Source organism: Oryzias latipes, chromosome 14, assembly GCF_002234675.1.
Source record: "Oryzias latipes chromosome 14, ASM223467v1".
NCBI lineage: Eukaryota > Metazoa > Chordata > Actinopteri > Beloniformes > Adrianichthyidae > Oryzias > Oryzias latipes.
The window spans coordinates 28664728-28688488 of record NC_019872.2 but is presented as its reverse complement, the minus strand read 5'-3'; the positions used below and the strand labels follow the sequence as shown (position 1 = coordinate 28688488).

Sequence of the window (23761 nt, the reverse complement as noted above, 5' to 3'; positions counted from 1 at the left end):
CCTAAAATGGTTGGAGCTGGAAGTAACAAAAGTTCTTCGGCTGACGTCACACTGACTCACTCCAGTTCTCAGATACAGACAAAGAATTTAATGAAACCAAAAAAGGTTCACACAACAAATCTTGAGTTTTTTTTGTCCTTGATTCAGTTTCCAAGAGCCAGATTTTATGAAAATTGTTTGACAACTTTATGAAGTGTTGGTGATGTTGATCTTTTCAGAAAGGACGGATTAAGATTTTACCCTTTTATTTATCTAGCAAGCAAAACAAGTTTTTTAGTGGACTGTTAAAATTCAAGACCCTTTGGGCGTAAATGACAGTCTGTGATGAGTAGTCAACTGAGATTTTTTAAAATGTTATTCTGCAAAAATTAAAGCAATAGTTTTTGCAGAATAGACCCAAAAAAAGTGACGCCTATGCTACTAGCACAATATTCCAACCTCACAGTTGACAACGCTTAGAGTTCAGTTTGAAAAAAAAAATGTTTGTGGCGATTTTTGGGTTTTGGTGGTACAGAAAGGTTACTAATAAGAAAAACAAGAACCAGGAACAGAGGCCATTTCCTGATAAAGCATCTCTGTAGAGCATCACAATCAGACTAAAACAGAACAACAAACAAACAAACAAACGAACAAAACTCTTCTGTAAGAAACACAAAAAGAGACATTAGTGAGTGACTGCAGCCAATCGCATGTGAGGTGAAGGCAGAAAGTCTGGGTCCATGGAAGCTAACAGAAACACATACAGTCATCTCATTGAGTTAAAGGATTTTTTTGTTTCCTTATTTCTGATCATTTAATGACTAAAATACTATTTTTTTCCATTTTATTTTGCAGCATTTGCAGCAGTTTTAATTCCTATTAAAGAGGAACTGCTCTGTGGTTGTTGGTCCAACATCTCAATGATGTAACAGAGCAACTTTTGACATGAAGTTCAGGTGCCTCTTTGTGGCAAACGCACACAAACCCGTTCCTGATTCTGAGGGAAGTCTGGTCCAACGAGAGCAGCTGTGCTCAAACTGTGGAAAAAAAAATCATGCAAGACAGGTGTTTGTGAAGAAATGGGAGGGGGGGCTTTGCTGTTTTGACTACAAGTTTTGCCCCCTTCAGTTTGCTCGGCTGAAATGAAGCGAGTCTGGGGATGGAGGGGGTGGAGTCAGCCAGAGGAAGGGAGGAGGAGGCTGACAGTGGCGTGCCTGTGGGAGGGAGGGGGAGAAAGAGAGCATGCAGCTCTCAGTCATTCATCTTTGGGGGAGACGAGGGGAAACTACAACAGAGAGGAGGAAGGAAGACGCTTCAAGCAGAAAAGAGGAAGATTTTCCAAACCTTTCACTCCAGAGCTTCACTTGTTCTTCCGTCTCAGAAGCCCAGCAGCTAAAAGCAGAGCTTCCACCTCTCTCTGATAAGTTTATCTTCAGCTTTCAGAGAAAAAGAAGAGGAAAAAAAAAAAAGAGTCTTTTGGTCCATCAACGCCAGAACTAGCTTTCAACTTAAAGTGTGGGAGTGGAACTTCTCTGCTGCAACCTGCATTAAATGACGGCTTCCCTCTATTTGGGGAGGTGGAGGAGGTGACCTGAAGAGGAAGCACCGGGATCCCTGGGGCTCCTGGAGGAGGAGGGGGACACTTAACGCTGAGAAAGAGCATCCTACCGGGCTCTTCACGTCCCCTCAGACGGAAGGACCCACTATAGGAACAACCCCAACAGTAGTTCACCCTGAGGGATTTAACAGAAGCAGCATCCGGGACGCTCCAGCACAGCGCTGCAGAATGGATCTCCAACCAATCAGAGGTGAGCATAAATGAATCCAGCAGACATTTGATCTGCTGATCGGCTATTGATGATGGGTCTGACCTTGGAATGACCAAACTTCCGCTGGCATTTTTGATCAAATAAGGAATTGTTTACCTGCAGACGGACGGGTTCTTCTTCAAAAGCATTGCACAGCTGCACATGTTTACTTAAATTAGTTTGACTTTTTGAAGGAGGAAATCAAAGTTTTTCATTCAAGAATTAACTTTATTTGCTGAATTTCAGTTGAAGTTTGGCCCAAACGTTGGAAAGCTTGCTTCATTGTGTAAAAGAAGTAGAGAACAGCCTTGAATCTTGCCAATCAGCGATGTTTTCTCTCTTTTTTTTAAGGAGCAAAGAAGTGAGCTCCAAAGTAGTTTAGAAAAGTTTAAAACCGTAGAGTTTAGAGTTCAGAAATCAAGAGTAATCCATTAGAACTGTTGAAGTCATGACAGGAAATCAATGGAACCTAAAATACAGAAAACATCTTCCTGTTTTTTTCTGTTTAAAAACCGTTCGATAATCTGCAGTTAACTTCATTTGCTTTGATTTGTTACTGTAATTTAATCCCTAATCTAACTTTCTTCAATCACAGGATGGATTTTTGCCATACATGGAAATCAAATCTGTCTTTTTCCGCCCCGTCCACTCAGATTAAAGCAGGGAGTTGGTTGGCTTCAAAGCCTCGGATCCCATCAGTTTAACGTACGAACAAACACAACAGGAGTAAAAAAAAAAAAAAAAGAAAAGAAAGTGGTGTTTGAGCAGCTCTGGTGGGGACTGTGTGGGACTGGGATTGATTGTCCTCAAGGTCGGATGTAGAACGTCAATATCCATCTCCACTGGGGTGGGTCTAGGGGGCGGGTGGATGGGAGAGCGACAGGAGGGAGGAGCAGAGGGACCGACCGGATGGGGGGGGCAGAGGAATATGGCTGATACATGAACAAATGCGGAAATGCTGAATGTGTGGAGGGAGGGAGGGAGGAAGAGGATGAATGAGGGTTGAACGACGTTTCTAATGTCACAGCAGAACCACTAATGCAGCAGCTAATGCTCTACAAAAACCACAAATCCCAGCACTAATACTGCAGGAGCAGAACAGGAAAACCGCTCTCTGAATGGGATTTTGGTTTATTTTCCTTAACAGCAGCAAATATCAAAGCAGAACATCAGAAAACTCCAACATAGAAGACGTTTTTGCATCGTTAGGAACCACTTGAGCATTTAGCGTTCAGGCTTTTGGTGACATCATTCATCTTCACTATGTTGAAATACCCTCCAAAATCGATCACATGCAAGAGTTTAAGAGATTCATAGGTGTACATTGACCAGAAAACCAACCCCTGTGGAGCAGGACTCTCCTGTCAAACGTTAGAATAACCTCCCGCCTGCGTACGTTTTAGAATCCAGCTGGCCTTGATGGCTCAATCTTGACATCTGATTGGCTGATTCAACATCTGCCGCTGCTGCTTGCAGCACCAGGCAGCCTGCTTCCTGGATTCAGAAGGCCTCAGGCAGATTTCATTGAACCTAGCAACCCAAACGACCTGAAATATCATTGGACAAAAGCTCTCCCATAATATACAACACTTCCAAAAAGAGGACGGCCTATAAAGAATATTTGCCTTAGAAAAATGTAAAGTGATTTCACTAAATATCATAAAAAGTAGAACTATAAATGTATCTTCTAAATAACTTTTGGCCAGCAGAAAAAGCCTTGGATGTCCTGATAACCTACAAAAAAGCTTAAAACAAATTTTGTACTAGGATTTTGTATACACTTCTTTTATTTTGAAAGGGAGCAATGCAATTACTTACATTTAAAGTAATAGAATTTTACAGTCAAACATTATGTTTAAAGCACTTTGGTCATTTTAAGTTCTCTTTCAGTTATTCCATCTTTGTGGACCATCTTGGCACAAATTCAAACATCTTAAAAAGCAATTTAAATGATTAAAAAAAAAACTTGTTCACTGTTTCTTTTTAGGTAAAAATATTTGTCAAAAGTTCATAAAAACATAGTCATGAAGCTCAGCTAAAGGCCACATGGATGCATAATCTGTGTTTTTTTTTCCATCTCGGGTCAGAAGGATTATTGTGAGGAGCAATCATGGTCTGGATGTCATGAGCAGAACCTGACAGGGTTCTTGTCCTTCACCCAAAAACCAAACTTTAAAATAAAGTGAGTTTGTCCTAATTCGTGTTCGCCTCCATCTGGACATCAGGACGTGGTTGTTGGTCGAATAAAACAGATCGTAATAGCTTAAAAGCTTTCAGGAGAGACTGATAGCATCTTGGCTGTTTGATTTGATGCATTAGATGATACATTTCTTAGTTTCTTCCATCTAATAAAAACTGTTTTTGTTGCATTAATTTACCCACATGTCTCTGTGAAGCTGCTGAAGTTGGTAAATTTCACAACCACCGCTTGTTTTCAAGGTTTTCATTCATGTCCATTTTTCTGCCTTTGGCCGCCACTTCCTGTCCTTTTTCGCTGCTGCCCTGCCTGGATGCGCTGCTCTGCAGTGTCTATTTCAGTCTTTCCGTTGGGGTCACATTCAGCACATCCGGTGTCTCATCCAGTTTACTGTCATCCAATCAGGCTCTGCTCCCTGGGGGCATCGGCAGGAAACCCCCCGGGCATTCTCGCCGAACAGGCACACAGCTTAGCCGCCAGAAAAATCTGCTCCTCTGTGGTCAAGTGTTTTGACCTCATAAATCTGATGGTGTGAATGCTCTCAAACTCGCCGTGGGACTTCTGTCCGTCACTGAAATGCACACAAATGAGCTGCAAAGCCAAGTTTCTTCTATGAGAACAAAAGAGATTTGAAAAACTTTTGATGACTTTGAGGAACAGTCATTTAAAAAAACACACCAAAAAAGGCGTTTGAAGCAGATTAATGAACCTTATTGCCTTTTTATTGTGTCCATATAAACAACAGTTTTGTGGAGAAGTTCAGCGTTTTCTGCACAACAAATCTCATCTCAGATTAGTCAAACAAGATGAAGATATTTTCAAACGGAGGAGTGAGGCAGGTTTGTGCGTGGATGAAGGTTCAAAACCATCTGTGGCCGTCTGGAGCTAAATGTGATGTTTGAGGAGGACGAGCGCAGACTTTGATGCAACATTTGTGAAACTGTTCATTGCGTGTCCTTCCACAGAAATGTGCTCATTTGTGAATTTTCCTCTCAGTTGTGTCCTAAAGATGAACTCAACATTCACTGGAAGCAGACTTCAGCTACAACCACTTTCATGAACACAGTCGCAAATAAGACTGCATGTCGTCATTTAATGAGTGCTGCTTTACGCCTTCAGAATGGAAGTTTGGAAGCTTCACAACACTAACCTATTATTGTCTGCATTTTAAGTATTCTGCTTGATTAATATCAAATTTTTGGCCCAGAATAAAACGTCTCAGTTGTTTATTGGGACAGATTTCGTTCAGGTTGATTAAAGCAGATCATTCTTTTGATAATACTTGAAAATGTAACAAGCTAACACTTGTTGGTAGAAAGTGGATAGTATCAGGACAGTTGTGTTCTGCTCTCAGTAGGACATCCTGCATCACTCAGCCTCTAATATTTCAGAAAAAAAGAGCTTGAGATGGTCCTGCTACACTTAAAAGACAGAAGTAAAGTAACTAACATACCACAGACAGTGAAATGGATTATATTATATCTGGATATATTAATTTCAGTTTTTCTCCACTGGAAAAACGTTGCTTATGGCATTTCACTGCTGCCATTAATTGAACGAGCTCAAAGATAAACTGAGCGAGTGTATTCAGGAACTGACTTTACTGGGTAACTTTACTGGGGAAATATACATGTATACTTTAGTAAGCCTGAGACAGAGCTAATACGCAACCCAAAGTACAGGAAGCGTGTGCGGTTATGCTAACAATGGAGCAGCATCTTACCCACGCAGTATAAAATGAATCTTCGTTTTACTGCTTCATTTTCTTTTGTATCGCTAATTAAATACGGACATGTTGGTTAATCATTACTACTTCGGGCTTTTAAACTATATTTACCTAATAAAGTGATTTTCAAATGAAAAACTTGCAGCCAAAAAAACCCGCTAAACTTTCCTACCTTGTTCTTGGCCGTTCGTCACCGTTTTAATCCAAGTTACATTTTTTTTTATTAAAGCCTCTAAAAAATAAAAAGTCCCGCCCCATTGCCCGGATTTGACCTGCAAAGTCCGGCCAATCAGATCGACCAGAAAGGTTACCACCCCCAAGTGACAAACACACCCCTGAACACTGCTAGCAAACGCAGCGAGCGCGCAGGAGCGCTGCTCAGTTAGGATTGCAACCGTGCAGTTGTTAGTCTCGTTCACTCAGTTCATGAATACAATCGCTTAGATTTTAGTTAGACTCCTTTTTTTGCTTTTGGTTCAGTTTAAAGGCTTAGGATGAACTCCTCTCATGCATTTTTTGATGCAGCAATATAAAAAGATGTAAACAATCAGGCTTTGTATTCCATCATTTAATGCATTTGTTCCAGAAGGTGTATACAATACATGTCCTATTAAGCATCATTTCAGACAGAAAGTTCACCTCTCACTGCTGGTTTTTGTTCAGATGATGAAGCAGAAGTTTGGTTCAAAGAAACACTCAAATAACCACAGTTTGTCAGACTTTTAATGAAAGGTTTTTTAAATAAAACTTAACAAATTTAGGACAGTTATTGTTGTTTTTCTTTGCTTTTCCATAGAGTTCTGTGTACAACTTTTTATTGACTTTTAATTTGAAAAACCTGAAGCTAAAGTCTGAGTTAAGAAGCTGGTGGTAAAAATAAATAAATAAATAAAAGCAACACAGAAATTTCAGACCATAAAATTCACAGAAATGCATGAGTAGGGAGTATGTGGAAGTGCAGTGGAGGTAACAGAGGGAGGTAGAGGGTTAGAGGAGAAGACAGGAAACGAGCAACCCCTCCTCATTCCTGGGGTCAGTTTTAAAATAGCCTGAAACCATGATGTCATCTGGGAGAGGTGCAGCGAGCGATGCTCCATCCATTACGGGCCATTGATCATTAGCAGGTTAATGCCAGACTCAGGAAGGTAGTCATGGGCAGGAATGGGGGGTGGGGGGCAGTTTAGACCCCAGGTTTCTAACATTTCTGTCCAAAGAAAAACAAAAAAAAAATCAAGGAGGAGGAGAAACCCATCTGCAATGTAATGATGGGTAGTTTACAGTAAATGCATCCTGTTACCCTTGTGCTATCCTAGACACTTTAACATTGGGAGCTGGGTCATCTAGACCCACTAGACAGTGCTCTGAACCTTTTTTCTTCAATGATTTGTGATCTTCACTGGTGTCCATGGATTACATGAAATCTTTCCACCTTTATCCACCTTTCTCATGGTAGAGAGAACACGTCAATGGAATGGGGGGGGTCATCTAAGATAGCACAAGGGTTAACATCTGCAGTCGACTACATTATTTGAAACAAGTTTGGTTTTATTTACATTTTTTGAACTTTTCGTGAACAAATTTCAGAGTTTTGTTCCGTCTCTGATTACGTCTACGCGCAAAACGATTACTCACATCATGAAAGGGTTTTCTAAAAGGCGGGAAAAAATATAGATTTAGCAAAAAAAAGTAGAAAATCTAAAGAAGTTCAGGAAAAAGGATGTCAGATAAAAATTAAACAACAAAGCTAAGAGTGAAAATAATAAGAATATGATTTCTTAAATTAAATAAATAAAGTGGAATAAATTAAAAAGGCTAAAACACCACACTCACTGGAAAAAGAGCAGAACATCTGAAAAAATTCTAAAATAAAATAAGTCATAATAAAAAATAAATCTAATTTAACTAGCAATGTCAAAATACCTAACAGCCTATATCATACTTTTCTTAAGTCTTTTTAAGTAAACTACATTATATCCGTATATACATATACATATATATATATATATGATCAAATATTTCCTTTGGAACACTAAAGAACGATTGTTTAATGAAATATGACTAAATATAAATAAGACGACCTGATCTCTGAGGCTCCACCTTTCTCTCGTTGTGGGTCCCGCCCATTTCATGACGTCAACTTAGAGTCTGTGTTTGGCCCACGAAAAACAAACAACATCCAAAGATGGATGTGCATATTGTGCATAGAAAAGGAACGCCTGGGGGCGGGGCAAACTTCTCACTTTGTGATGTCACAATGCGAAGACCCACAGGTTTTGGTGGGTTGGGAGGGGCTGGTGCTCAGAGGGCAATAGAGGAATTCTCAGAAAACCGTGAACGCCAGGCAGTTTGTCATAGGTCATCGTCATCACAGCAACATTGTCTGATTGACAGGCCCTGCTGTCAATCAAGAGAAGGATGTGTTCACAAAAATTGGAAACCGCAGAACAGAAAAAAAACAGAAAAGAGTAGCAGATAGGCTGCTGAAATATTCTGACACAAAAGGTTCATTTTCTACTTTACATTAAAACATATTACTAATTCAAAGGAGTAAAACAATGCACTGCAATGCCTAACACTTGCAAACAATTGCAGTAATAAAGGGTTATTTTTGGAACTAAACATTTTAAATCCATCAAAAAGCTTCAAAATTGTTTACTACTTGTTATTAAAACTTTGAATTGATGTAGGATGTCAGTAAACTGGATTATACATGTTTATCATTTTAGACCAGCTGTCAATGAAATCCACATTTACTAAAGATTTCAAACTTTCTCTGCAGTTTTTCAATAGAAATTCAAACACATTTTAATAATCAAAAGCAAAATGAGCTAAATGTTTTGATGTTGAATTGTTTTTTAGCTTGAATTGTGTTTAGAAGTTAACATGAACGAAATGAACGAAAGTAGGAGTTTGAACTGACCACCTCGCAGGAGCGGAACTGTTTAGGGAGCGTTCCCTGCATGCGTTTTTGTTGAAAAGAGTGAAAGTGGAGGAGTGTGCATTTGTGTGCATGTTCTGGAGCACAGGCTCAGTCATCAGTGATACTCCCTCAGCTCTGAGCGCCATCCTCAGATTACCGCTGACGGCCTCTTTAAACAACACTTCTCTTTCACTTTTGCTGCTCGTTTTGTTTCACAGATTTACATTTCAATCCGACACGTAACATGTTTGTGTCTTTGATAGCTCCTAATTTATGCTCAAACTGCATCGCATTTTTCAGGAAGAGTCAAAACAAAAGCGAGAGGCGTCCCTCTCGCTTCCTGGACTTTAAGCCAGATGGACCGTGTTCTAGCAAAGAAAAAATAAAGACACCCCCCTGCACAGCCGGTAACATCAGTCAGGATTTAACCCCTTAACCTCTAAACAGACAGTGTAAAATCGAAATAGCATTTCAGTTAACAAAGACAACAGGAAAAATGAGCCGTTTTAAGCATTGATTTATTAGTTATGGAGTCAGAAAGAGTGAGGTTGGCCTATAAAGTAGTATTATAGACTGAAGTACGGTGGTCAGAAACTTAAAGAAATATCTTATGTCAGAAGATGTCACCATGCTGAAGAACTTCCTGTTGAAAAGGTAGACAAATGTCATCATCAAATTGGGGGTGTCCCATAATATCCACCTTTTCCGGTTTTTGTGATTTTGCTTCCTTTTTTTTTAAATTTCATTTTTATTTCAGTTTTCCGAAACATTTTTTTTTTATTATTTATTTATTTATTTATTTTTTTTTAATTGTCGTTGTGAACTTTAACGTTTTGTTTTGAGGGATTTGTTGATGTGATTTGCTCTTCAGGGCCTCCGTACTGATATGTAGAAACATGGCTTAAAATAAAAGCTTTCCAGTGAACATTTGACCACAATTTATTTGTCAAAATAAAAAAATGTATGGAATCAACTAAAGCAAAGATGTCTGGCTGTGTTGCGGTGCATTATTCCTGTAAAAAGACAAATCAGGACTTTCTCTCCCATGCTTTCATATTTGAACAGGTCATAAAATAATAACGCACGGTGGCGCAGTGGTTAGCGCTCTTGCCTCACAGCAAGAAGGCCCCTGGTTCAAGTCCCGGCTGGGGGACATGAAAAAACACAACATCAATGGGGGACCTTTCTGTGTGGAGTTTGCATGTTCTCCCCGTGTATGCGTGGGTTTTCTCCGGGGTCTCCGGCTTCCTCCCAAAAACATGCTTCATAGGTTAATTGGCAACTCTAAATTGTCCATAGGTGTGAGTGTGAGAGTGAATGGATGTGTGATTGTGGATGTTCTACCCTGTGACAGACTGGCGACCAGTCCAGGGCATCCCCTGCCTACGCCCAAGTAGCCGGGATAGGCTCCGGCAGCCCTGTGACCCTGAAAGGGACAAAGCGGTACAGAAAGTGAATGAAAAATGAATAAAATAATAACAGCAGACCATGTTTTTTTATTTTTAGTAGTAAATTGAATTTTGTTTTTACAATAGAGAGTTCTAGTATAGTACTAGTGAAATATAAACCCCTGGTGGTTATTTAGTGAACACTGTTCACTAAATAACCACCGAGCTATTTTAGCTTGTTGGTTATTTGGCTATTTCATTCTAGCTATTTTGACTTTATCACAGTATTTTTATTTCTCTTTGTGAATGCAAAACTACATGAAGCAAAAGTTAATGGGGAAACACGGGAATCTTACTTTTATTAGTATTCTGACTACATTTTCTTTAAGCACTAAAAAGATTTGTTTGCATTTCTGCTCATGTTTTTTGATCGTTTATCATCTTGATGACTGTAACCCTTGTTCTATCCTAGGCACTTTAACATTGGGAGTTGGGTCATCTAGACCCACTAGACAGTGCTCTGAACCTTTTTTCTTCAATGATTTGTGATCTTCACTGGTGTCCATGGATTACATGAAATCTTTCCACCTTTATCCACCTTTGTCATGGTAGGGAGAACACGTCACTGGAAGGGGGGGGGTCATTTAAGATAGCACAAGGGTTAAACAAACCAACTTTAGCACCTTACATGGCTGCTTGGACTCTTGTCAGACTTTTATTTTTAGAATTTATCTCATTCACACATTCGGATTTGTAAACAATATTTCAGTTTTATTTCATTTTCCATCTTGAACTTCTGTCAAAATAGTCAAAGGAGAATTCTGAAAATTTGTACCAATTAAGTTTTATTAAAAAAGATATTTCTAAAAAAGGAAACTGAGGAATTTGTTGTGTTTGGTAGAAGGATGTAAATGGTCTTTTTTTGATAAAGATAGTGATAAGGAGACAGAACTATAATAAGAGTTTTAGACTTCTCACTGCTTTTTTCCAATCATGAAGATGTGTGGCCTTATGTTGTGTACTGAACATTTTATTGTTATGTGGTATTAGTCATGAAAGGAACAAAAAGAAACAACATTTCCGACAGTTTTTGAGCTAAATAGCAGTGCAGATGCATCCTAGTTCAGGGTACTGTGGGACCTTTCTGTGTCTACTATGGCTTATTGTACTATTAAACTTCAGAACTATTAGTTAATGCCTCCAGAGACTTGAACTACTTTAAAATTTGGGACTTGACTCAATACAACAACAAAAAAAAGAATATAAAATAGTCCCTCTTCTTCCTTTTAGAAGTACTTTTCGTCGATACCTGTTCCTGTGTTTTGACGTACTAATATAGAAAAGAAGTGAAATATCCTTCTGTCATGAACCGTCCTTTTTGAATTAAGCCTTTTGTGATGTTTTAATTGGGAAAAAACAACAAAAAAACCCTCTGATAATGGCTGCAGATCATCCCCCCCAGCCTTTTACTGGAAGATGTATCCATGGAAACCACATTTGGGAAGTGAGCTACCCACAACCCTAACACACTGGGATGCATAAAACAGCAAACATGTGGCATAAACACACACACAGCTGCACTTGCAATATGAGAGGGGAAGATGCTGCCCGCCCCACCCTGCTACATCCTTTAACGCACAGACACCCAACGCCAATCCCAGTTCCTGTTGCGATTGGACTGAGAAGACTCAGAGGCTGACCAAGCTGCAGAGAGGAAGTTGATTTAAGGTCATGTGTTCATGATGCAAGCATGTTTAACACCAAAGAGTTGGTTTTAATGACGTTTTTGTGAATGAGCTTCGTTTGCATTAGGACGAAGGAAAACCGTGTCAAAGTTTTCTCAAAGGTCAACGTTCCTAACAAGTGGCAGCTGCGTTTGCTCGGCGCAGTGGATCGCAACGGTTTGAAGTAAATATGAGGTCATGGAAATGAACCGCAGACCTTTTTCTTCTTAGCAATTAGATGGACTGATAGGCAAGCAGACAATGAGTGAACAGAAGCCACCATTCTGTCTGATGTGATTAGTTGCCAGGACCTCTCCCGTTTTCTCAGACTAATTTGAAAAATGCATCCTCCTCGAGCTAACCTGGCCCTTCTTTATCTGCTGCTTTATGGCTGGACCCGGATGGATGGATGGATCGGGGGTCCGGAAGTGCTTAGTAAAGCACTTTTCATCCAAAAAAAACAAAAAAAGCTCTCCTTAAGGAAGATTTTAAAAGATTGAAAGCTTACAAGAAGCAAAAACCTTTGTTATATATATACACACACACAAACATTTTTTCTTCGGTCAGTGGACAAAAAACCCAAATTTGTGCCTCCATCCCTTCTTTAATGGTACCATTGGAACAGGGAAATCCAAAGGACTGGGATGGTTCATTTCAGCATAAATTTTACAAACATTGGAATGTATTTGTCAAACTAACAGCATAAATGAATCCTTTTGTGAACTCTGACCTATGAGGAGCATTCAACGTAGAAAATGTAAAAAGAATATGGAGGTTACAGCTTTTTGTGTCCAGATTGCTTTTTAAAATCGTTTTAATGTCACTTTGGCAAAAGTGCAATGACAGGAAGCACAAAAGTATTTAAAAAAATACTTTAATTAAAGACAAAAATAAGACAACAAAATCTAGCAGCTGAAGTCTATTGTTTGGGTAAAAGCCACCATACTAAATCCATCCCATTTCGCAAAGTATAAGCTACTTCATCATTGTTACCAAGGCAACTTGATAAACAAAACATCGGGTCAAAAAATAAAATAAAAATAAAAAACTGCATTTTTGGCGTGAATATTCAGATATTTGGACATTTTAGAAATTATATATATATATATATATATATATATATATATATATATATATATATATATATACTATTAGGAACTCCAATAACCAATAACTGTTAAATAAACTTAAATATGTCACACCAAGAAGGAAATAACACATAACAGACAACCTGATGAGAAAGCACTGAAAACCAGGCACCTAAATACACTGAGGGGTAATTAACTGGAATGGAGACAGCTGTGGATGATTATCAACTAGAACATGGTGTGACTGGAAGGACGGAACGCACAAAATGCGACAAAAACCAAGAAAACCTAACAGAAAAGAAACCAAGGGGTAAAATCTTTCAGGAAACCACCAAAATATCATCTGGTTAGAGGTGTCAATAATATACTTTTCTCCACAGACTTGAACATACGTTAAAAATATATATATATATATAAAAAATATATATGTATATGTATGTATGTCTTGGATTACTATTTTTTCACTAAAGTGACGAGCAGGGTTCAGTGACCTGCTGTGGAAAACAAAGTTGAAGAGACCAGGACTGTTTAGGTGCTGCAGGGTTGATGGTTTACCACAAACCCAGACAGGAACTGGGTTAAAAGAAGTCTTTAGCATTAACTTTATGGACATATATAAGGCTAAATAAATGTATTTTGTATTAGCTTAATATCAGTTTTACCTGTTGTTTTATGGAGTGATTGTTGTGCCATTATTCTAAGCGCAACGCTAACTGTTTAGAGCGTAAAACTTTAACAATTTTGTGTGCGCAAAAATGATTTTGCATTCAATACAGAAAAATGCCTTTGAAAGTCAAAAATGCGTGCACATAAAAGAATTTTCACAGGAGAGAAATTCTATCTACTCTGTGCTCAGAACAGAGCAGGGCATGGCGTTACCACGTAACCACCAAGTTAAGATTGTTTTTTTAAAAGGCTATAACAATGAATAAGCTCTTATGTCACTGCTCTTTGATGAATCTTTGATCTAAAGTTCTTTACACATTAACAGCTTTAGAATGAGTGATCCAAAAAACTGTTTATTTTACTAATAGGACAAGTGCTCATATCCCTTTACCCCTTAAACAGCAGAGATGTTGCCATGTCACCTACCCTAACCATCAACTCATCACACGATCAACATCACTCAGCTTATTCTGACGTGGAAAATATATAGACTTTTCTCTGCAATAGAATCATAGGATGTACATTGATTGCATGAACACTTCTTCTCAAAGTGTTGCATATCAGCGCAAAGCTGCTTTTCTCCTCTTCAGAATCTGCTGGAATTATGTTAATTGCGTAAACGGTTGAAGACTTAGAGAATCAGAAGAATGTAAACACTGGAGCTAAATCTGTGTATTCAAGGGTTAAAAAAACAGCCAGAGATGAAGGACACTAACTGACTATTGCAGTTCTTCATTTATAAAAAAATTTAAAATCAGGAAATCAGTTCCGATGCAATGTTAAGAAATAAGGAAGTACCGTCTTTCATCAGCTGCAATGAACTTTCAAGTCCCACTCTGATCATCTTTTTTCTGTTTTTATCTCTCTCAGTGGTCTTTTAATCATGATGATTCCTTTTTTGGCCTAAATCAAAGAACCGGTGTTGCCTTCTAGGACATAGTTTCCGCAGAGCGGCAGGAGTCCATTAGAGTTGGGCGGGACCGCTGGAGTGGAGCAACCTCCTTTCCCCTCCCCTTTGCTGAGAGCTCTCTGTTTCAGTAAAGCAAGGAGCTGGTGGTCCGCCCAGCGTATTTTGATCACAAATGCGACATTTTTCCAACGGCACAACCATTAAATTAACGAAATACTCAGAAATGGAATTTTTCGATTAATTTAGTTTATATATGTCTTCTCTCATCTGAACATTTTTTTTTCTGAGTTGTTCTTTAGCTTTATGCTTTATTTGCAATCTTTTTTGCGTTAGACTTGCATTGCTGCACCTATCCAGTGAAATCCTCCCTTAGCTCTTTTTTAGCCTCATATTGTAATTGATAAATGTTGGGAATTAGAAAGGACTTTATCGTCACTATGCTCCGTTTTGGAATAATCAAGTGTATTCAATGTTCTTTCTGAGCTGCTCGGCTGCACTGCCAGACGAGCGTTGCAGGTGGGATTCCTCCATGGCGGCGGCGGCAGCTGCGCTGGACAGATGCTAAATTACAGGGTTGTTCACTCTGGCTCTGGCAGGCTAATAACAGCGTTAGCTTGTGGAGCCCGAGCGGTCATGATGACATGGCGGCTGCTTGCGGGGAGTCTCTGCTGCCAAGATTCATGTTTGGCCAAGTGATGCCTAGTTTTGTGGTGCAATATGTTGCCTGCTTAACTGTCAGTCCTTTTCCTCATTATATAAGTGGGGGTTGTTGCCCCAGAGCAACTTGTAGCAATAAGTGCAGTTGGTTCGGACTGAAGGTAAGTTAGACTCAAAAAGTCAAACAGATTGAATTCATGTAGCACGTTTTTAGTGATTACTGGGTCTGATGAGTCAGAGTTGGTTGGATTGCATCAGCTCCCTCAGCAAACAGTCTTCTCAGAGTCAACTTGTGCCATAAAGGTCTTCCAAATCAATTGGGGTTGAATTGTCAACTGAATACTCCCGATCTGGACCTTTAAAGTCCCGCTGCCCCTGATTGACGCTGCTTCCTCTTTCTTTGTGTTTGCAGGAATATCTGATGTGCCGTGAGCCTTGGGAGCACTTCGCTTCAGCCCTGGCTTCCAGCCCTGCCTCTGTTCCACGGGAGCAGACCCACCTCCTTCCCTGAAATGGAGATGGACTCTGTTTTGTCGCTTGACCAGATCCGTGCCATCCGGGCCAACAATGACTATGTGGACCGACCTGTGGCGCTGGAACCGGCCTCTCAGTCTGGATTTTTTTATGCCCACGAGGACCGTTACCCTCATGGAGTTTACCCCTATTACCCCCAGCCGTCCTACCCATCAGTGCTGTCCCGCAGCCAAAGTCAGCAGCAGCACGCCTACTTTCCCCACCTGAGCCGCTCCAGCACCGTAAGCTCCTCCATGTCTCGGACCAGTGCCACCTCAGACCAGCGGCTCCTTGCCGGTTTGACGCCGTCTCACTCAGGTTCAGGTCCGGTGGTCCACGCTCAGCCTAAAGGGGAGCTGAAGCCTGGCGTGGGTAAAAGCCTGTCACGTGACGAATTTGGACTTCACCAGTTTATCTGTGAGGAGTGCGGTCGCTGTAAATGCCAGGAGTGCTGCGCCCCTCGCCGCCTGCCCTCCTGTTGGGCCTGCGGGCAGCGGTGCTTGTGCTCTGCTGAGCGTGCCGTTGAGTATGGCACGTGTCTGTGCTGCGTTAAAGGCTTATTCTATCACTGTTCTGCTCAGGACGATGAGGACAACTGTGCAGACCGACCGTGCTCCTGCACCCCTGCCCACGCCTGCGCCCGATGGAGCACAATGGCGCTGCTGGCGCTCTGCCTGCCGTGTCTCTGTTGCTACCCGTCCGCCAGGCTGTGCCTTGCTTTGTGTCAGTGCGCCCATGACCGGGCCACAAGGCCCGGCTGCAGGTGCAGCAACACCAACACTGTGTGCCGCAAGATTTCCGCCTCTAATCCTAACTCCCATCACCCCTCGCTCCGCAGCAAAGCTCTGGAGAAGCCGTTATGACAGACTTAGGGAATCCTCTTCACTCCACTGTGGCCAAAGCCACACCCCTTAACGGTTGTAACGAACAAACCTCGTGACCCACATACCTGTGTTTGACAATCCAACCACGAAGTGTTGCCTTCCCAACAAACCTTGAATTCTCCACCTCAGGAGGGACCAAAGCTTTACTGTGCCTGTTCACGTAGAAGATTCTACAAAAGACTTTCCTGCAGAAGATGGCACTGAAGAGCAACCTTAACCAAAAAGACCCCTCTGCATTCTTTGCTCAAGTCAATGCCTGACAGAATCTATTTATTTATTGTCGCTAAACCTTCTTCCTCCCCACCCAAAGAGTTCGCACAGAGAGGGGCGATGGACCAAATCAGGAAGGAAAGACGGAAGTGACGACGGTCGCTGCCAGTGCGTGCCTGTCCTGTCGAAGCACGAAATCAGAGCAAGCGTGAGGACAGAATGATTAAAACTAGCAACAACTTTGAGGAGTGTTGCACTGAGCTCAACGCCTGACTGTGACTCCAAGCATAAAGGGCATAAAACAAACCAAACTTGTATCAAAAAGAGACAGAATGAACTTCGGATGCAAGGCTCATTTGTAAAGGAAAGTCACTGTCATGTGGTGAACAATGTTTTCTCTGCCACCTCCAGCTGCGTGGGTGATTGTTTAACCAGAATGGGGGATGCATCCATTGTGATGAGGCAGCGTGCGTGTTCTCCTACTGTACAACAACCTGTGTGTGTGTGTGTGTGTGTGTGTGTGAGAGTTTGTGTGGATGTTGTTTTGTCAGCAAAAAGAAGCCTCCCTTGTCTTTATTTTTAGCAGTGCTGCTTCAGTTGAGCTAGGAGGGCCCGGTCGGGTTTCCTCTCAAAGTCAGTCTGTCGCCAACATGCCCCTCTGACTGACCTCCATCCTCTTCCTCCTCCTCCTTCGTCCAAAGAATCCACTTTTCTCAACAAAATGAACAAGTTTCTCCTTGTTACAGACCAATACTCTCCTTAGTCTAGGGTCACTTAAATGTGGTGTAAACAACAACAACAACAAGAAAAAATATGTGAACAGGAAAACGTTGTTGCTCACCTTCAGACACTTTAATCGAGAGAAAAAGTTTAATCAGAAAAAGTACAGAAATAGTAGTCAAAATTCCTTTAAGTTGTATTTTTTTTCCAAAGTAAATATCCAAAGCATCCATTTGCATTCAGTGTTAACTGCTGCCACACCTACGACATAAACATCCATGCATTTTGCAAAGGGATGTACCAATTCTGCAGTTTCATGACGACTGCATTAAATATGTGCAACGTATTATGGTCTGAGTCTCTACAGTAGACGGCTGACAGGCAAGTCTTTAGTCTTTTCAAGTCGTAAGAGTGATGCCTCATTTTGACTTAGGATGGTGCCTCAATGATACTTTGTCCTCATCACAGAATATGAAGCTTATTTTTGTCCTTTTCATTTACTTTTCCATACAAGGGCGCTTTGACAACCCTACCGTTTTTTAAATGTCTCTCCAAGACTTAAGGTAAAGAGAAAAACGTAGAAAATAATCAATAGTAAGATTTACAAAATGGCCTGTTGCTTTTGTTTTGAGGGCTTTGAGCCAAAACCAATGCTTGAAATGATGTCAGATGTTCAACCCCACCCAGTTATCTGCCGCTGGTACCCACACCAGGTAATCGGACCAAGGGCTCCAAATGGCGCTTTGGCAGAAAATATGACAAAAAAAAAAAAACAACAACAACATTTTTGTGCTTGTTCGTTTGTTTAAATTTCTTTAACTACTAAATCTGTGGATAATTCTTTTTTATTTTTTTTAAGTAATAGAAAACATTTAGTTATAGCAAAGTATATAGTCCAAAACAAAGGCTGACATAAAGTTTTGCAGCCCCTTGTGCATATTAAGACCCATCCTAATAGGTACGCACTGAAAAAAAAAAAAACAAAGTTAAAAAAGCCAACACAAACAAACACACAGAAAAAATGGACAGCAAAGATAATCCCAACAGCTCTGCAAGAACAATGGGCTCCATTCAAACAATGAATGCTCCGTCTTCAGCGGCACAGTTTAAAATGAACAGAAAGTCCAACATAAATCTATTTTAATAGTAACATGTGAAGTTTCAATGCAGGCAAGCTTTGTTTCATCTGGTGTCTAGTTCTACATTTTTTTCAGAGCTTCACACAGAACAGCATTCATGAAAACAACAGCAACAAACAAACAAACAAAAAACAGTTTTCAGATAGCTTATGTAGCTTTATAAAGGAGATATGAGAAAAATAATCTCCTAAATTGTTCCTTATTTTTCTCTTAAAGGTGGATTTATTGTGTTCAAACATGATTTGTGGAGAACAACTGCTGTAATCTCTTTTTCAAGCCTTTTCTGAACCAACCGTTAAAATGACAATCCAACGGTGCTCCAGCTGCTATTCCAAAGCATCCATACTGTATCTTCCCTCTAACGCTCAGACGGCTAAAAGCCTGGACATGCAGCTCCACTGAGGGTTGATCAGAAAGGCAATTAGCCCCATGATAGCTTCTAATGGGCCGGAGAAGACTGGAGTGTGGGAGGGAGGACAGGATGAGCTGTGGTGTTTCTCTGGCTGACGGAGATTACATATGGGAGAGAAGGATGGTCAGAGAGAGAAAAGAAAGGTGTTGGAGGAAGAGGAGGAAGAAGATGTGGATGAGACTGTGGATGTTTGGGGGGGAAAAAAACAGAAGCAAAGCTGCTTCTTTCACTGGAACGCACTGTTTTCGTAGAGAGAGGATCCTGAAAGGAGAAAAACAATACATACACAATTTTGTGAGCCCTTTGTGAGTGTTTTAACTTCTTGAGAGAGTATTTGAATGGCTTGTTTGCACGCATGAGTGAGAATGTTCCGTAAGCACAGCCATACCAATTCTGTTAAATGTTAGTTTGCTATATTTTTATATGTAAATATGGCTTGTACAATGATTTCATTTCACTCTTTCTTTCCATATGAGTAATAATGATTACAGATCTTTTACATTAATCATGAAGATTTAACATTTAATTGTCATGTTGTGACATTTCCAGGAACATTTTGGGCAACTCTGCACACAAACACTGATTTCCCTTTGACAGAATCAATATGCAAGCTCCTCAAACAGAAGGTTAAAAGGCACACCGCCCTGCTTGTCAATGCTAGCATGGTTAGATAAAACGTTGCCCTGACTGTTCCTGTGCTCATCACTTTCACATAAAATGTATTTTTGTTTTAAGCCATGCCTCACTAATGCAGAATTATCTTAAAAAGTTTGAACATTTTGGAAAATGTTCACATTTTAATTTGATCATGTATTGTTCTGTTGTGTCCTGCATGTGGCTCTGAAAGATCCTGCTTGAAAAATTAGCACAAGAGCTTTCATGTGAACCAGATTGAACTGCATTAGTGTGGACGAGGCCTTTTTCTGCTTGCAATGACACAAAAAAAGCCACTGCTTTTTGTTTTACAGTCCAGTTTCACCTGCTTTTAAATGTATATCTGCAAACTGAACTGACACAGAGGGAACCAAAAGCCTAACCCACATCCAGGAATTCTAACTTCACTGAAATATTCAGCTAGCTTACCAAAGAATGTCTGACTGTTTTACGAGGCCAACCTTGTGCTTTCAAATGTAAATACAAGCAACAATAGAAGAAGCAGAACAGAACAACCACCTCGTGCTTTGGTACATTGTTTTTCTGTGTGCACAAACCCCTAAACACTTTTAACATTCCTCCTGCCGGACCTGCACTCCTGTCAGAAATCTAATCCTGTCAAGCTGCCGGTGTAACCACTCCACTCCTCCTCTGGTGTCTTAGTAAGCAATGCTCTTGGTACAGATTGGCATCTTGTTTGTTGTAAAACAAAATAATGAGAATATATATATAAAAAAACTAAATATATATAAACATACAAATCTATGTATAAGATATATTATATACAGAACAATTTGCATTTCTCACATGCGTTTCATTGCAGTTCTTGCTTCATCAATATTTATTTCAGTGGTTGCAACAATAGTGGAAACACTGATCATGAGGTTATTTATTTTACACTGAAAAGTGGAGATGAAGAGCACTAATTTTGTCGTGTGTTTTTTCTTTCATTTGTTCCTCTCAGTGTGGTGTGACTGCTGCTGCCCTCAAGGCTACAGACAAACCAATAAAAACAAGTTTCCAAACACAACAGCGCCCAACTGCAGACTGGTTCTTTTCATAATGACCTTTGGTGGTAACGTCTGATTCACCAAGAATGAGGTTTTTATGAAATTAAAATCATTTGAAATCAATTTCTTAGGCTTTGGGACCCACCAAAAAACCAGGTGAGCCCCTTCACCTACACATGGAGGAAACAGAGATTGTTCCTAGAGTGAACGAACACAGGGGAGCACTCATCCAGGAAGTCCTGAAAGAAGCAGAAGATGTACCGGTACTCAAGGCCTCACTGGAGTTTAGGTCTGATCATGATCCAAAAGTCAGAAAGAGACTTTAATGCCTCGTACCCACCAATGCACGTTTAAGAATGCCCTCTTTTTCATGCTCTTTGTATATGGTGTTCACACTGGAGTGTTGCATCAGACGGGGTTAGACCTGGGGTGAAGTCAACAGCAGTTTTTCCCCACCCCCCACCCAATCCCCTCGCTTTACTATGTTGAGCTCATAAATAAGTAATCAAGGGTGGATCAGACTAATGGCTTCCTAAAGCAGTGAATACAAATGTATGCACACAATGTGTCTCTTTCTACGTGCATGTTAGAGGCACACAGAAAGAGACAAGAAATGGAATATTGGTAAAAGAAAAAGAAAATGTGTGGATACAGACTTGTATTTATGACCTTTTGAGGCCCCTCTCTGGTTTGACCACTATCTTTGCGGGGACAGTGGTCCTCATGAGGACCAAAGATACGTTCAGACAAAGGTAAACATGCTGAGATAGTGGTTTGGTATGGGGGTATAGTATGGAAGACCGTTAGATTATAATAAGGCATTATTTAATAATATTTAAAGTCATTGATAGGGTTTTGACAGGCTTGAGAACATGAATGGGAGTCAAGAGAATAATGTGTGTGTGTGTGTGTGTGTGTTCATTCACGTGCAACCCTGGAGGAAATGAAACAAAGAAGCAACCTTGACTTACAGTAAAGTGCATCGCAAATGAGCTTTTAGCAAACCCCCTCTCCCTCCACTAGGATCAACAAGCCTTCTGGAAGTGACCATGTTCTTGCTTTCTGTCTTACTGTCTGATTTGACCCCTCCAGTGAAAATGGTGCTGTGATTTTAGTGCACATTCCCAACATGGATCTTTGCTCCAGCCCAGGTTAACCAAAGAAAAAACTACAACCAGATCAAACCGCCCCTCAACACCCCTAATTTCATGCAGGTGCTTTTGTCCGCTCAGAGAGAAAGCTTGCCAAATTAAGATTTTGCCATACCCTAATCCTTCTTTCAGGAACTTTACAGCGTGAGTGTTTTAAATGGAGAAATTGATCCATCAGAGACATAGATAGATAGATAGATAGATAGATAGATAGATAGATAGATAGATAGATAGATAGATAGATAGATAGATAGATAGATAGATAGATAGATAGATAGATAGATAGATAGATAGATAGATAGATAGATAGATAGATAGATAGATAGATAGATAGATAGATAGATAGATAGATAGATAGATAGATAGATAGATAGATAGATAGATAGATAGATAGATAGATAGATAGATAGATAGATAGATAGATAGATAGATAGATAGATAGATAGAATTATTAGTCCAGTCATTTAACAAGAACACATTACCATTAAATAGTGCTTCGCGTACAGTGCCAAGACTTATATAGAAAAGAGCAAATACAGTAGTAAAAGTATACAGAAAAGATTAAAATAGTTGAAAAAACAGTACTTAAAAAGCGTGATTGTTAGAAAGCAAAACATAAATTGATTAATGAGGGAGGGTAAGGTATTAAATTGAAAGGGAATGGTAAATTTCTAACAAAGCTATTGGACACCTAAATAAAAATGTTAATTTTTAATCAAAGATTTTATCTGATTAAGAAATGAAACCATCACATTGAGTAACAAAACATGATGATTCAGAGTCTTTGGCCACATAAACATGAATCTATATGGACACAGATGGATATTCACAGTTCCTTATTGCACCTTTTCCTGCGATAACTGCAGGATGGCTACGGTAATGTTTATTTGGACAAGTGCACATGTAGTAGAATCAGTAGTATTTCCAGAATGCTACTTCGATTGAACAATTTTTCTTTGTTTAGACCATTTATACATATACTGGGGTTGATATTATTATTTTTTATTTCTTATACAATTCTAAAAGTATACACACTATTTTGCACCACTGCTATCAGCATGAAATCATTTCTAAAAAATCAAAATCCATGCCAAAGTAATCATCGCATTCAGTTCAGAAAGCTTTTCAAAACAGACGCTCAGCTGACGTTGAGGGCTCACTTCCAGTCACGACTCCTGACCCCGATCTTGAGGCAGTGGGTGACTAGAGGTGAAAAGTTGGGTCCCCCCGAACCGGGTCAGCCCTCTGCCCTCCCAAGCTGGTGTATCTTCACTGTGATTCCTGTTGTTTCTACAAAGCTGCTGCACCCCAGGAGCCGCCCTCACAGTGAATCAGGAACAAAACTGCCTGTCCATCAGAAGCCTATACAGCTGTCAATCAATCCCAAAGCCCATTCTTAAGATCCGCCCCTCGCCCCTCTCACTCTGCCGCCGCAGTCCTCACGTGAACTCCCAGCACAACTGCTGCAGCTGGGTTTTATAGCTGTCGACACTACGAGAGAGAGCCAAAAAGGTTAGGGTAGATTCTGAAGAGAGAGCAGTTCAGGAGGTGTGGAAGGATTCCAGATGTTGCTCAAGGACACTTCGGCAGCTGCTGAGACATTCCATCATTTTAGGCAGCAACATTAAAATATGCTCACTAATTATATATACAAACAAAAACTTTCACTGTATAGAATTTCAAAATAATAAAAAATATCTCATGGTGCAAAAAGGTAGCTGTGGCCTCATTGCATGTACTTTGATTTGATATGTACAGATTATGAAAATTCAGAAGGTTTTACTGGAGGATCAGAAAAACGCTTGCTTTGCTTTTAAGTTTAGTTAAAGTTTCCACTTTGTTAGTTTGCAAACATTTGAACAGAGCTCAACAAAGTCTTCTTAGGATTTTTTTCAACTGAGCAGATGATTTATGCTTTTTTCTTTCCAGTTCATCTGCAGAATGTCCCACACTGGCTGCCTTACGTCATGATTTCATTATCAGAAAATTTAAACAAATAGTCAGT

General features: G+C 40.1%; 1 protein-coding gene across 1 annotated transcript; it reads left to right on the top strand.

Annotated features, from left to right (window-relative positions):
• Positions 1–1242: 1242 nt before the first annotated feature.
• LOC101169966 (protein sprouty homolog 2) lies at positions 1243–20625 on the top strand. The gene is made up of 2 exons (XM_023962612.1): positions 1243–1787; positions 15476–20625. Exon 2 carries the CDS (start codon positions 15576–15578, stop codon positions 16437–16439), a length of 864 nt encoding a protein of 287 aa, XP_023818380.1. The 5' UTR covers positions 1243–1787; positions 15476–15575; the 3' UTR covers positions 16440–20625.
• The last annotated feature ends 3136 nt before the right edge of the window (positions 20626–23761 follow it).

Bases quoted from the DNA above. Each gene is read 5' to 3' on its own strand.
- LOC101169966 (XM_023962612.1), top strand. From the start codon at position 15,576: ATGGAGATGGACTCTGTTTTGTCGCTTGACCAGATCCGTGCCATCCGG.